We start from the raw sequence: 15,479 nt of genomic DNA, 5'->3' as shown, positions 1-15,479 counted from the left end.
ACTGACAGTACTGATGTTCCTTTCTGTTACCCCAGCACTACTGACGTTCCTTTCTGTTACAGCGGCACTGCTGACAGTACTTTCTGTTATACTAACACTACTGACAATCATTTCTGTTTCCTCAGCACTGCTGATGTTATGATCTGTTATTTGACACGACTGACCTTCCTTTCTGTTACCCTGACACTGCTATTGTTCCTTTCTGTTACCCTGGCACTACTAATGTTCCTTTCTGTTACCCCGGCACTACTGACTTTACTTTCTGTTATACTGTTACTACTGACTTTCCTTTCTGTTACCCTGGCACTACTAATGTTCTGTTCTGTTACCCCAGCACTACTGACTTTACATTCTGTCATATTGTTACTACTGATTTTCCTTTCGGTTACACTGACACTACTGTTGTTACTTTCTGTTACCCCAGCACTACTGATGTTGCTTTTTGTTATACTGACACAACTGACCTTCCTTTCTGTTATACTGACACTACTGACATTCCTTTCTGATACTCCAACATGAGTGACATTGCTTTCTATTTCCCCGGCACTACTAATGTTACTTTCTGTTATACTGACACTACTGACATTACTTTCTGATACTCCGACATGAGAGACATTCCTTTCTGTTACCCCGGCACTACTGATGATACTTTCTGTTATACTGACAGTTCTGATGTTCCTTTCTCTTATCCCAGCACTACTGACCTTACTTTCTGTTACCCTGGCATTACTGACGTTCCTTTCTGTTACCCCGACACGACTGACGTTCCTTTTTGTTATTTCAGCACTACTGACATTCCTTTCTGTTACCCTGGCACTACTGATGTTCCTTTCTGTTTCCCTGCCACTACTGACGTTCCTTTCTGTTACAGCGGCACTGCTGACAGTACTTTCTGTTATACTGACACTACTGACAATCCTTTCTGTTACCCCAGCACTGCTGACGTTACTTTCTGTTATAACTACACTACTGACATTACTTTCTGATACACCGACATGAGTGACATTCCTTTCTGTTACCCCGACACTACTGACGATACTTTCTGTTATACTGACAGTTCTGATGTTCTTTTCTCTTATCCCAGCACTACTGACGTTCCTTTCTGTTACCCTGGCACTACTGATGTTCCTTTCTGTTTCCCCGGCACTACTAATGTCACTTTCTGTTATACTGACACGACTGACCTTCCTTTCTGTTATACTGACAGTACTGATGTTCCTTTCTGTTACCCCGGCACTACTAATGTTACTTTCTGTTATATTGACACTTCTGAAGTTCCTTTCTGTTACCCCAGCACTAATGACATTACTTTTGGTTATACTGACACCACTGACATTACTTTCTGATACTCTGACATGAGTGACATTCCTGTCTGTTACCCCGGCACTACTGACAATACTTTCTGTTATACTGACAGTTCTGATGTTCCTTTCTCTTATCCCGGCACTACTGATGTTCCTTTCTGTTACCCTGGCACTACTGATGTTCCTTTCTGTTTCCCCGGCACTACTAATGTTACTTTCTGTTATACTGACACGACTGACCTTCCTTTCTGTTACCCTGACACTGCTATTGTTCCTTTCTGTTACCCTGGCACTACTAATGTTCCTTTCTGTTACCCCGGCACTACTGACTTTACTTTCTGTTATACTGTTACTACTGACTTTCCTTTCTGTTACCCTGGCACTACTAATGTTCTTTTCTGTTACCCCAGCACTACTGACTTTACTTTCTGTCATATTGTTACTACTGATTTTCCTTTCGGTTACCCTGACACTACTGTTGTTCCTTTCTGTTACCCTGCCACTACTGATGTTACTTTCTGTTACCCTGCCACTACTGTTGTTACTTTCTGTTACCCCGGCACTACTGATGTTGCTTTTTGTTATACTGACACGACTGACCTTCCTTTCTGTTATACTGACACTACTGACATTCCTTTCTGATACTCCAACATGAGTGACATTGCTTTCTGTTTCCCGGCACTACTAATGTTACTTTCTGTTATACTGACACTACTGACAATACTTTCTGATACTCCGACATGAGTGACATTCCTTTCTGTTACCCCGGCACTACTGACAATACTTTCTGTTATACTGACAGTTCTGATGTTCCTTTCTCTTATCCCGGCACTACTGATGTTCCTTTCTGTTACCCTGGCACTACTGATGTTCCTTTCTGTTTCCCCGGCACTACTAATGTTACTTTCTGTTATACTGACACGACTGACCTTCCTTTCTGTTATACTGACAGTACTGATGTTCCTTTCTGTTACCCCAGCACTACTGATGTTCCTTTCTGTTACCCCGGCACTACTGACGTTCCTTTCTGTTACAGCGGCACTGCTGACAGTACTTTCTGTTATACTGACACTACTGACAATCATTTCTGTTTCCCCAGCACTGCTGATGTTATGATCTGTTATTTGACACGACTGACCTTCCTTTCTGTTACCCTGACACTGCTATTGTTCCTTTCTGTTACCCTGGCACTACTAATGTTCCTTTCTGTTACCCCGGCACTACTGACTTTACTTTCTGTTATACTGTTACTACTGACTTTCCTTTCTGTTACCCTGGCACTACTAATGTTCTTTTCTGTTACCCCAGCACTACTGACTTTACTTTCTGTCATATTGTTACTACTGATTCTCCTTTCGGTTACCCTGACACTACTGTTGTTCCTTTCTGTTACCCTGCCACTACTGATGTTACTTTCTGCTACCCTGCCACTACTGTTGTTACTTTCTGTTACCCCGGCACTACTGATGTTGCTTTTTGTTATACTGACACGACTGACCTTTCTTTCTGTTATACTGACACTACTGAAATTCCTTTCTGATACTCCAACATGAGTGACATTGCTTTCTGTTTCCCCGGCACTACTAATGTTACTTTCTGTTATACTGACACTACTGACATTACTTTCTGATACTCCGACATGAGTGACATTCCTTTCTGTTACCCCGGCACTACTGATGATACTTTCTGTTATACTGACAGTTCTGATGTTCCTTTCTCTTATCCCAGCACTACTGACCTTACTTTCTGTTACCCTGGCATTACTGACGTTCCTTTCTGTTACCCCGACACGACTGACGTTCCTTTTTGTTATTCCAGCACTACTGACGTTACTTTCTGTTATACTGACATTACTGACACTACTTTCTGTTACCCCAACACGACTGACGTTCCTTTCTGTTACCCTGGCACTACTGACATTCCTTTCTGTTACTGTGACACGACTGACGTTCCTTTCTGTTCCTCTGTCATTATAGAAATTTTGCACTACTTCAGCTGGGATTATGTCAGTCTGTGCTCATCTTCACTCAATGACATGGGGATGAGAGGGATACAGGACATCACTCAGTGAGTGAGCTCACACCACCTCATGACTCTGTTGAACACTGTGTGACTGAATGTATACGAGTGCTCACTTCACTGTAGCGTTAGAATTTTCTTACAAGCAGCTACTAGCGGTGGAGAAAGTAGTCACCGTACTCACAATGAGAGGACTAAATACTGAAGTCTGGTGCACACTGAGGCCCAGATTTATGAAGGGCCTAGTGCCAACTATCACATATTGCCATCATTTTTATTCACGCTAATGTGGCAATAGTGTGGCAAAAACACCACGCCATATTTACAAAGTGGTGCAATGCATGCATTGCACCACTTTGTAACCCCTTACACCACATTATGCCTCTTCCAGGCATAATGTATGCAAGCAGGCGTTCTCCCGTTAGGGGGCCCGCAAAAACAGCGCAGTGGAATCTATGAGATTCCACTGCGTCATTTTTAGCAGCATTTTTAACGCCTACACAGAGCAGGCGTTAAAAGGACGCACACCATGATTTATAATGGGTCTCTATGTACTTTACGGGAGTAGCAACAACATATTTGGTGCTAATCCTACAAAGTACAACAATGGCGTAAAAAATGATGACGCTATTGTCGCTAACCTGCGCTTCATGACATGAAGGACACTTTCTTAAATCTGGGCCGAGTTCCTGCCCTTGATTCTTCCGGTGTACGGCGGAGGGGAGTCACATGTTGTTATTTCTTATGTTCAGTCCTATTATTACATTTTCTTCAAAGTCCGTAGTGTGTGGTACCCGCATGCTCTTTTCATTTGATGCCCCTTGGGCACCGGGCACTGGGCCTTTGTATTTTTTCTCCTACCATGATGCTTTGCTCTCTGGGTTGGTGTGTTCTCATTCTTTGTGATGGACGCACAAGGCACTGCGCCACAATAGGGTCTTTGAGAGGGAGACACTGTAAGGTTGTATTCAAGGCTAACGGGCATTGGATGTTTCCCCGGGAGAATGGAAGGTTGGGGGCCACTTTTGTTACTGGGGGGGGCAGTGTTTGTAGCAGTGCAGCAGTTTTAAATGCACTGTGGAGTTCTTTGTATAACCAACAGTTTTCAGGCAACAATAAAAGTGTCAAGATAACTCTTTGCAGAGGGTTAATATGCTTGCGGCAAAGGACATGTACTATGCAGATCAGAGAACAGTATTTTATGTGCATAGCACAGTCAGTTACTGCTTTTGTCACAGAGAGCCCTTTGTAACTGTGCAGTTCATAAGTTACAATCATACTCCAGTACAGTGAGCTATGACCCGCCATCAGAGCGCTGCTTGGAAACTGCAGGGTGCAGGTTAGAAAGCTATGTTTTTTCTCTGCTCCTTGATTATCTTAATGTTGCTAAAAAGAGATAGAGTAGAACTAAATTGTTATTAGTAAAGTCAACCCTAACCACTATGTTGTGTTCTTAATCCTGCGTTTATGCTCCCCCAGATCAGTCTTTAAAAATGCCACCAGTGTGGGTGGTCCCCCTTGTCTTATGTAACATTTCCCGTACACTGATTTACACACGTATGATTCATTGTCTCTGTATGTGTGTGATGTAAAGTGCTCCAACACCCTACACTGGTACGAGAGGCGCTATAAAACAAATGAAATACATGTGAGAGTGGAGCTATGGAGAGATGAGGGGCGCTGTTAGAGGGTGATGGTGAGGGAATCATTGAAGAGCCCCAATAAAGATTGCTGTATCCTGGTGCACTCTAATGTCATCATTTACTGTGCTTTAACACTAATGTAATTGAATAAATAATGAAAAATATATTCTAGAATGCACAGTTTTGGCATTTACCCCAAATTTTCTTCTGAAGAACCCCCCCAGCCTCCTAAGGCACGCTCGCTATGCACCCTAGAATCTGCCAGGGCTGCTTTGGGTTCCCAGTCCAGCCCTGGTTTCATTGTAGTTGCATTGGTGTAGCGCTTCATACCCCTGCCTAGGCGCTGTGGGGCATTTGTGGACAGGCAGGCTGCTATATCTGGGTTAGCAGTGCTCGGATGTATGAGTTGTGTGATACGTTTCAGGGTGGTCTGTGTGGGTGGACGCCGTGCGGGAGCGCCCCCAGTGGAGTCCTGCCTTGTCTGAGGGTGCTGCTCCTGGCGTGTGATTGGCTGGAGGATGTCACAGGCAGGCCGTGTGCACGTCGCATTAATGTGTTGTTTCTGCCTCAATATACCCAGACGACGCATGCGCAGTCCGTGCTAGGAGCTGGGCCTGTCATGGTGCACGGTGCAAGAGTACCTGAGTGTGTACTTGTCTACCCTGTCCCTCTGTGTGCCATCCTCACCCCTCCCAGACCCCCACCAACCTTTGTCCTGACTTTGCCCCCTTCTGACTCCCCTTTTTCTCCCCCCTCCAGGTGCACACGTTCCGGGGGCCCTACTGGTGCGAGTACTGTGCCAACTTCATGTGGGGGCTGATCGCCCAGGGAGTCCGGTGCTCAGGTAATGCCAACCACGACTGCCCCAGCTGGAATGAGGAGCAGGTCAGAGGTGTAAGGGAAGGGCCAGTCCTGCCAACGTGGTGCCCCTGGAGTCATGTGCCCGCACTAGTGTGGTAATGGGAGGTACTCTGGCAGAACAGGGGTACTGTGCAACGTGGTGCCCACGGAAGTCATGTGCTCACACTAGTGTGGTAATGTGAGGTACTCTGGCAGAACAGGGGTACTGTGCAACGTGGTGCCCGCAGGAGTCAGCTACTCACACTAGTGTGGTAATGTGAGGTGCTCTTGCAAAACAGGGGGTACTGTGCAACGTGGCGCCCGCAGGACTCAGCTACTCACACTAGTGTGGTAATGTGAGGTATTCTGGCAGAACAGGGGGCACTGTGTAAAGTTGCGCCCCCGGGAGTCATGTGCTCACACTAGTGTGGTAATGTGGGTACTCTGGCAGGACAGGGGGTACTCTGACAGAACAGCTGGTACTGTGCAACATGGTGTTCCCGGAGTCATCTGCTCACACTAGTGTGGTAATGTGAGGTACTCTGGCAGAAGAGGGGGTACTGTGCAACGTGGTGCCCACATGACTCAACTACTCGCACTAGTGTGGTAATGTAAGGTACTCTGGCAGAACAGGGGGTACTGTGTAACATGTGCTCGCACTAGTGTGGTAATGGGGGGTACTCTGGCAGGACAGCGGGTACTGTGCAACGTGGTGCACACAAGAGTCAGCTTCTTACTCTAGTATAGTAATGTGAGGTACTCTGGCAGAACAGGGGGCACTGTGTAACATTGCGCCCCCGGGAGTCATGTGCTCGCACTAGTGTAGTAATGTGGGGTACTCTGGGAGGACAGGGGGTACTCTGTCAGAACAGGGGGTACTGTGCAACATGGTGTCCCCAGAGTCATCTGCTCACACTAGTGTGGTAATGTGAGGTACTCTGGCAGAAGAGGGGGTACTGTACAACGTGGTGCCCACATGACTCAAGTACTCACACTGGTGTGGTAATGTAAGGTACTCTGGCAGAACAGGGGGTACTGTGCAATGTGGTGCCCACAGGAGTCAGCTACATACACTAGTGTGGTAATGTGAGGTACTCTGGCAGAACAGCGGGTACTGTGCAACGTTGCGCCCCCGGGAGTCATGTGCTCGCACTAGTGTGGTAATGTGGGGTACTCTGGCAGGACAGGGGGCAATCTGACAGAACAGGGGGTACTGTGCAACCATGATGTCCCCGGAGTCATCTGCTCGCACTTGTGTGTTATTATTAGGTACTCTGGCAGAACAGGGGGTACTCTGGCTGAACCGGAGGTACTGTGCAACGTGGTGACCCCAGGTGTCAGCTACTCATACCAGTGTGGTAATGTTAGGTATTCTGGCAGAACAGGGGTACTGTGCAACGTGGTGCCCGCAGGAGTCAGCTACTCACACTAGTGTGGTAATGTGAGGTGCTCTTGCAAAACAGGGGGTACTGTGCAACGTGGCGCCCGCAGGACTCAGCTACTCACACTAGTGTGGTAATGTGAGGTATTCTGGCAGAACAGGGGGCACTGTGTAAAGTTGCGCCCCCGGGAGTCATGTGCTCACACTAGTGTGGTAATGTGGGTACTCTGGCAGGACAGGGGGTACTCTGACAGAACAGCTGGTACTGTGCAACATGGTGTTCCCGGAGTCATCTGCTCACACTAGTGTGGTAATGTGAGGTACTCTGGCAGAAGAGGGGGTACTGTGCAACGTGGTGCCCACATGACTCAACTACTCGCACTAGTGTGGTAATGTAAGGTACTCTGGCAGAACAGGGGGTACTGTGTAACATGTGCTCGCACTAGTGTGGTAATGGGGGGTACTCTGGCAGGACAGCGGGTACTGTGCAACGTGGTGCACACAAGAGTCAGCTTCTTACTCTAGTATAGTAATGTGAGGTACTCTGGCAGAACAGGGGGCACTGTGTAACATGTGCTCGCACTACTGTGGTAATGTGGGGTACTCTGGCAGGACAGCGGGTACTGTGCAACGTGGTGCCCACAGGAGTCAGCTACTTACACTAGTATAGTAATGTGAGGTACTCTGGCAGAACAGGGGGCACTGTGTAAAGTAGCGCCCCGGGAGTCATGTGCTCGCACTAGTGTGGTAATGTGGGGTACTCTAGCAGGACAGGCGGTACTCTGACAGAACAGGGGGCACTGTGCAACATGGTGTCCTTGGAGTCATCTGCTCACACTAGTGTGGTAATGTGAGGTACTCTGGCACCACAGGGGTACTGTGCAACATGGTGCCCGCAGGAGTCAGCTACTCACACTAGTGTGGTAATGTGAGGTACTCTGGCAGAACAGGGGGTACTGTGCAACGTGGCGCCCGCAGGAGTCAGTTACTCACACTAGTGTGGTAATGTGAGGTACTCTGGCAGAACAGGGGTACTGTGCAACGTGGTGCCCACGGAAGTCAGCTACTCACACTAGTGTGGTAATGTGAAGTACTCTGGCAGAACAGGGGGTACTGTACAACGTGGCGCCCGCAGGAGTCAGCTACTCACACTAGTGTGGTAATGTGAGGTACTCTGGCAGAACAGGGGTACTGTGCAACGTGGTGCCCGCAGGAGTCAGCTACTCACACTAGTATAGTAATGTGAGGTACTCTGGCAGAACAGGGGTACTGTGCAACGTGGTGCCCACGGAAGTCAGCTACTCACACTAGTGTGGTAATGTGAGGTACTCTGGCAGAACAGGGGGCACTGTGTAAAGTTGCACCCCCGGGAGTCATGTGCTTGCACTAGTGTGGTAATGTGGGGTACTCTAGCAGGACAGGGGGTACTCTGACAGAACAGGGGGTACTGTACAACATGGTGTCCCCAGAGTCATCTGCTCACACTAGTGTGGTAATGTGAGGTACTCTGGCAGAACAGGGGTACTGTACAACGTGGTACCCGCAGGAGTCAGCTACTCACACTAGTGTGGTAATGTGAGGTACTCTGGCAGAACAGGGGGTACTGTGCAACGTGGTGCCCACGGAAGTCATGTGCTCACACTAGTGTGGTAATGTGAGGTACTCTGGCAGAACAGGGGTACTGTGCAACGTGGGGCCCGCAGGAGTCAGCTACTCACACTAGTGTGGTAATGTGAGGTACTCTGGCAGAACAGGGGGTACTGTGCAACGTGGCGCCCGCAGGAGTCAGCTACTCACACTAGTGTGGTAATGTGGGGTACTCTGGCAGGACAGGGGGTACTCTGACAGAACAGGGGGTACTGTGCAACATGGTGTCCCCGGAGTCATCTGCTCACGCTAGTGTGGTAATGTGAGGTACTCTGGCAGAAGAGGGGGTACAGTGCAACGTGGTACCCACATGACTCAACTACTCATACTAGTGTGGTAATGTAAGGTACTCTGGCAGAACAGGGGGTACTGTGCAACGTGGTGCCCACAGGAGTCAGCCACTTACACTAGTATAGTAATGTGAGGTACTCTGGCAGAACAGGGGGCACTGTGTAAAGTTGCGCCCCCAGGAGTCATGTGCTCACACTAGTGTGGTAATGTGGGGTACTCTAGCAGGACAGGGGGTACTCTGACAGAACAAGGGGTACTGTGCAACATGGTGTCCCCGGAGTCAGCTACTCACACTAGTATAGTAATGTGAGGTACTCTGGCAGAACAGGAGTACTGTGCAACGTGGTGCCCGCAGGAGTTAGCTACTCACACTAGTGTAGTAATGTGAGGTACTCTGGCAGAACAGGGGGCACTGTGTAAAGTTGCGCCCCCGGGAGTCATGTGCTCGCACTAGTGTGGTAATGTGGGGTACTCTAGCAGGACAGGGGGTACTCTGACAGAACAGGGGGTACTGTACAACATGGTGTCCCCGGAGTCATCTGCTAACACTAGTGTGGTAATGTGAGGTACTGTGGCAGAACAGGGGTACTGTGCAACGCGGTACCCCAAGTAGTCAGCTACTCACACTAGTGTGGTAATGTGAGGTACTCTGGCAGAACAGGGGGTACTGTGCAACGTGGTGCCCACGGAAGTCATGTGCTCACACTAGTGTGGTAATGTGAGGTACTCTGGCAGAACAGGGGTACTGTGCAACGTGGCGCACACAGGAGTCCGCTACTCACACTAGTGTGGTAATGTGGGGTACTCTGGCAGGACAGGGGGTACTCTGACAGAACAGGGAGTACTGTGCAACATGGTGTCCCCGGAGTCATCTGCTCACGCTAGTGTGGTAACGTGAGGTACTCTGGCAGAAGAGGGGGTACTGTGCAACGTGGTACCCACATGACTCAACTACTCACACTAGTGTAGTAATGTAAGGTACTCTGGCAGAACAGGGGGTACTGTGCAACGTGGTGCCCACAGGAGTCAGCCACTTACACTAGTATAGTAATGTGAGGTACTCTGGCAAAACAGGGGGCACTGTGTAACATTGCGCCCCCGGGAGTCATGTGCTCGCACTAGTGTAGTAATGTGGGGTACTCTGGGAGGACAGGGGGTACTCTGTCAGAACAGGGGGTACTGTGCAACATGGTGTCCCCAGAGTCATCTGCTCACACTAGTGTGGTAATGTGAGGTACTCTGGCAGAAGAGGGGGTACTGTACAACGTGGTGCCCACATGACTCAAGTACTCACACTGGTGTGGTAATGTAAGGTACTCTGGCAGAACAGGGGGTACTGTGCAATGTGGTGCCCACAGGAGTCAGCTACATACACTAGTGTGGTAATGTGAGGTACTCTGGCAGAACAGCGGGTACTGTGCAACGTTGCGCCCCCGGGAGTCATGTGCTCGCACTAGTGTGGTAATGTGGGGTACTCTGGCAGGACAGGGGGCAATCTGACAGAACAGGGGGTACTGTGCAACCATGATGTCCCCGGAGTCATCTGCTCGCACTTGTGTGTTATTATTAGGTACTCTGGCAGAACAGGGGGTACTCTGGCAGAACCGGAGGTACTGTGCAACGTGGTGACCCCAGGTGTCAGCTACTCATACCAGTGTGGTAATGTTAGGTATTCTGACAGAACAGGGGGTACTGTGCCAACATGGCACCCCCAAAGTTATCTGCTCTCACTAGTGTGGTAATGTAAGGTACTCTGGTTGAACAGGGGGTACTGTGCCAACATGGCACCCCCAAAGTTATCTGCTCTCACTAGTGTGGTAATGTAAGGTACTCTGGTAGAACAGGGGGTACTGTGCGACATGGCACCCCCAGAGTCATCTGCTCGCACTACTGTGGTAATGTGAGCTACTCTGGCAGAAAAGGAAGTGCTGTGCAACATGGTGTCCCCTAGCACAGCAGCATGATGTATCCTGGCCCCCTTGTGACTCATAACACATCCAGTGTGCTCACTAGCTTGTGAAAGAGGCATTCAGCCACTCTTGAGCTCTCTAGTGTGGTAACATTAGGTATTTTCACAGAACATGAGATATCCGACTTTTCTTGTGGTCTCCGGTAGGGGTGTCACAGCCTTCGAGTAAAGTGCTTCCTAGAGTAGGGGAATGAAGTATCCTGTAGTATAGTGCTCCCTAGTATGGGAGCAGGAGGTATCCAGGTACTATAGTGTTCCCTAGTATAAGAGCTTGTTGTATCTTGATAGTGTAGTGCTCCCTAGTATGAGAGAATGAGGTATTGTGGTAGTATAGAGCTCCCTAGTATAAGAACATGAGGTATCCTGATAGCATTGTGCTCCCTGGTATGAAAGCATGAGGCATCCTGGTAGTATAGTGCTTCCCAGAGTGAGAACATGAGGTATCCTGGTAGTATAGTGCTTCCTAGTATGAGAGCAGGAGGTATCCTGGCAGTATAGTGCTTCCTAGTATGAGAGCAGGAGATATCCTGGTAGTATAATGCTTCCTAGTATATGAGCATGCAGTATCCTGGTACTATAGTGCTTCCTACTAGAAGAGCATGAGGTACCCCGGTAGTATAGTGCTTCCTAGTATAAGAGGTTGTTGCATCCTGATAGTATAGTGCTTCCTAGTGTGGGAGCGTGATGTATCCTGGTAGTATAGTGCTTCCTTGTGTGGAAGCGTGAGGTATCCTGGTAGTATAATGCTTCCTAGTGTGGATGCGTGAGGTATCCTGGTAGTATAGTGCTTCCTAGTGTTGGAGCATGAGGTATCCTGGTAGTATAGTGCTTCCTAGTGTGGATGCGTGAAGTATCCTGGTAGTATAATGCTTCCTAGTGTGGATGCGTGAGGTTTCCTGGTAGTATAGTGCTTCCTAGTGTTGGAGCATGAGGTATCCTGGTAGTATAGTGCTTCCTAGTGTGGAAGCGTGAGGTATCCTGGTAGTATAGTGCTTCCTAGTGTGGGAGCGTGATGTATCCTGGTAGTATAATGCTTCCTAGTGTGGATGTGTGAGGTATCCTGGTAGTATAGTGCTTCCTAGTGTGGGAGCGTGATGTATCCTGGTAGTATAGTGCTTCCTAATGTGGAAGCGTGAGGTATCCTGGTAGTATAGTGCTTCCTAATGTGGATGCGTGAGGTATCCTGGTAGTATAATGCTTCCTAGTGTGGGAGCGTGATGTATCCTGGTAGTACAGTGCTTCCTAGTGTGGAAGCGTGAGGCATCCTGGTAGTATAGTGCTTCCTAGTGTGGGAGCGTGATGTATCCTGGTAGTACAGTGCTTCCTAGTGTGGAAGCGTGAGGCATCCTGGTAGTATAATGCTTCCTAGTGTGGGAGCGTGAGGTATCCTGGTAGTATAGTGCTCCCTAGTGTGGATGCGTGAGGTATCCTGGTAGTATAGTGCTCCCTAGTGTGGATGCATGAGGTATCCTGGTAGTATAAGAGCTTATTGTATCTTGATAATATAGTGCTCCCTAGTATGAGAGAATGATGTATTGTGGTAGTATAGAGCTCCCTAGTGTCTGAACATGAGGCATCCTGATAGCATTGTGCTCCCTAGTATGAAAGCATGAGGCATCCTGGTAGTTTAGTGCTTCCCAGAGTGAGAACATGAGGTATCCTGGTAGTATAGTGATTCCTAGTATGAAAGCATGAGGCATCCTGGCAGTATAATGCTTCCTAGTGTGGGAGCGTGAGGTATCCTGGTAGTAAAGTGCTTCCTAGTATAAGAGGTTGTTGTATCCTGATAGTATAGTGCTTCCTAGTGTGGAAGGGTGAGGTGTCCTGGTAGTATAGTGCTTCCTAGTGTGGGAGCGTGATGTATCCTGGTAGTATAGTGCTTCCTAGTGTGGAAGTGTGAGGTATCCTGGTAGTATAGTGCTTCCTAGTGTGGGAGCGTGAGGTATCCTGGTAGTATAGTGCTTCCTAGTATAAGAGCATGAGGTATCCTGGTGGTATAGTGCTTCATAGTATAACAGCTTGTTGTTTCCTGATAGTATAGTGCTTCCTACAGTGAGAACATGAGATAGCCTGGTAGTACAGTGCTCATACCGTAACATTTGCTCCCTAGCACAGTAGCGTGAGGAATCCTGGTATTATAGTGCTCATACCGTAGCATTGTGCTCCCTCGCACGGGAGCTTGAGTTATCCTGTAGTATAGTGCTTTCTATCGTAGGAGCATGAGGTGTCCTGGTAATATAGTGCTTCCAAGTGCGGGAGAATCAGGTATCCTGATAGTATAGTGCTCCCTAGTATGAAAGCATGAGGTAGCCTGTAGTGTAGTGTTTCCTAGTATAAGAGCATGAGGTATCCTAATAGTGTTGGGCTCCCTAGTATGGGAGCGTGAGGTAGCCTGGTAATATAGTGCTCCCTAGCGTGGAAGCGCGATGTATCCTGGTAATATAGTGCTTCCTAGTATAAGAGCATGAGGCATCCTGGTACTATCGTGCTTCCTAGGGTGAGAGCAGGAGGTATCCTGGTAGTATAGTGCTTTCTAGTATAAGAGCATGAGGTATCCTGGTAGTATAGTGCTCCCTAGGATGGGAGCGTGATGTATCCTGGTAATAGGGTGCTTCCTAGTATAGGAGCATGATGTATCCTGATAGTATAGTGCATCCTAGTGTGAGAGCAGGAGGTATCCTGGTAGTATAGTGCTCCCTAGCATGGGAGCGTGATGCATCGTGGTAATATAGTGCTTCCTAGTATAGGAGCATGATGTATCCTGATAGTATGGTGCTTTCTAGTGTGAGAGCAGGAGGTATCCTGGTAGTACAGTGCTTCCTAGTGTTGGAGCATGAGGTATCCTGGTAGTATAGTGCTTCCTAGTGTGGTAGCGTGATGTATCCTGGTAGTATAATGCTTCCTAGTGTGGAAGCGTGAGGTATCCTGGTAGTACAGTGCTTCCTAGTGTTGGAGCATGAGGTATCCTGGTAGTATAGTGCTTCCTAGTGTGGGACCGTGAGGTATCCTGGTAGTATAATGCTTCCTAGTGTGGAAGGGTGAGGTATCCTGGTAGTATAGTGCTTCCTAGTGTGGAAGCGTGAGGTATCCTGGTAGTATAGTGCTTCCTAGTGTGGAAGCGTGATGTATCGTGGTAGTATAGTGCTTCCTAGTGTGGGAGCGTGAGGTATCCTGGTAGTACAGTGCTTCCTAGTGTGGGAGCGTGAGGTATCCTGGTAGTATAGTGCTTCCTAGTGTGGGAGCGTGATGTATCCTGGTAGTATAGTGCTTCCTAGTGTGGGAGCGTGATGTATCCTGGTAGTATAGTGCTTCCTAGTGTGGAAGCGTGAGGTATCCTAGTAGTATAGTGCTTCCTAGTGTGGAAGCGTGAGGTATCCTGGTAGTATAGTGCTTCCTAGTGTGGAAGCGTGAGGTATCCTGGTAGTATAGTGCTTCCTAGTGTGGGAGCGTGATGTATCCTGGTAGTATAGTGCTTCCTAGTGTGGGAGCGTGATGTATCCTGGTAGTATAGTTCTTTCTAGTGTAAGAGCGTGAGGTATCCTGTTAGTATAGTGCTTCCTAGTATGGGAGGGTGAGGGAGCCTGGTAATATAGTGCTTCCTAGTATAAGAGCATGAGGCATCCTGGTACTATTGTGCTTCCTAGGGTGAGAGCAGGAGGTATCCTGGTAGTATAGTGCTTTCTAGTGTAAGAGCATGAGGTATCCTGGTAGTATAGTGCTCCCTAGCATGGGAGCGTGAGGTGTCCTGGTAATATAGTGCTTCCTAGTATAGGAGCATGATGTATCCTGATAGTATGGTGCTTCCTAGTGTGAGAGCAGGAGGTATCCTGATAGTATAGTGCTTTCTAGTATAACAGCATGAGGTATCCTGGTAGTATAGTGCTCCCTAGCATGGGAGCGTGATGTATCCTGGTAGTATAGTGCTTCCTAGTATAGGAGCATGATGTATCCTGATAGTATAGTGCATCCTAGTGTGAGAGCAGGAGGTATCCTGGTAGTATAGTGCTCCCTAGCATGGGAGCGTGATGTATCGTGGTAATATAGTGCTTCCTAGTATAGGAGCATGATGTATCCTGATAGTATGGTGCTTCCTAGTGTGAGAGCAGGAGGTATCCTGGTTGTATAGTGCCTCGTAGAGTGAGAACATGAGGTATCCTGATGGTATTGTGCTCCCCACTTTGACGATAAGGACTTCTGAGTGTGTATATGTCATTAGTCTCGAATTGGTGACTATAGAGTAGACCCCAGAAGAATTGAAGAGTTATTTCTACTCCACAGTACTCTTGTAACAAGGAGTTCCTGCTAAATTCTGCAGGTTGGCGCGTGGCAGAATTTTTTTCCTGTTTGAGCAACGCAGTGACAAGAGGAAACAGCGTGAGGCTCCA

The 15,479-nt window shown here is 48.2% G+C and overlaps 1 protein-coding gene across 2 annotated transcripts in view; it reads left to right on the top strand.

Annotated features, from left to right (window-relative positions):
- CHN2 (chimerin 2) overlaps nt 1–15,479 on the top strand; it is a 490,714-nt gene that overhangs the window by 421,875 nt on the left and 53,360 nt on the right. For both annotated transcript variants that reach the window (XM_069212100.1, XM_069212101.1), the window contains one exon: nt 5,726–5,810. In XM_069212100.1, the coding sequence (XP_069068201.1) occupies nt 5,726–5,810 (85 nt within the window). The remainder of the gene's footprint in view (nt 1–5,725; nt 5,811–15,479) is intronic.

This window comes from Pleurodeles waltl, chromosome 10 (assembly GCF_031143425.1).
Source record: "Pleurodeles waltl isolate 20211129_DDA chromosome 10, aPleWal1.hap1.20221129, whole genome shotgun sequence".
In the NCBI taxonomy this organism is placed as follows: domain Eukaryota; kingdom Metazoa; phylum Chordata; class Amphibia; order Caudata; family Salamandridae; genus Pleurodeles; species Pleurodeles waltl.
This window is presented reverse-complemented; position numbering and strand designations above follow the sequence as displayed.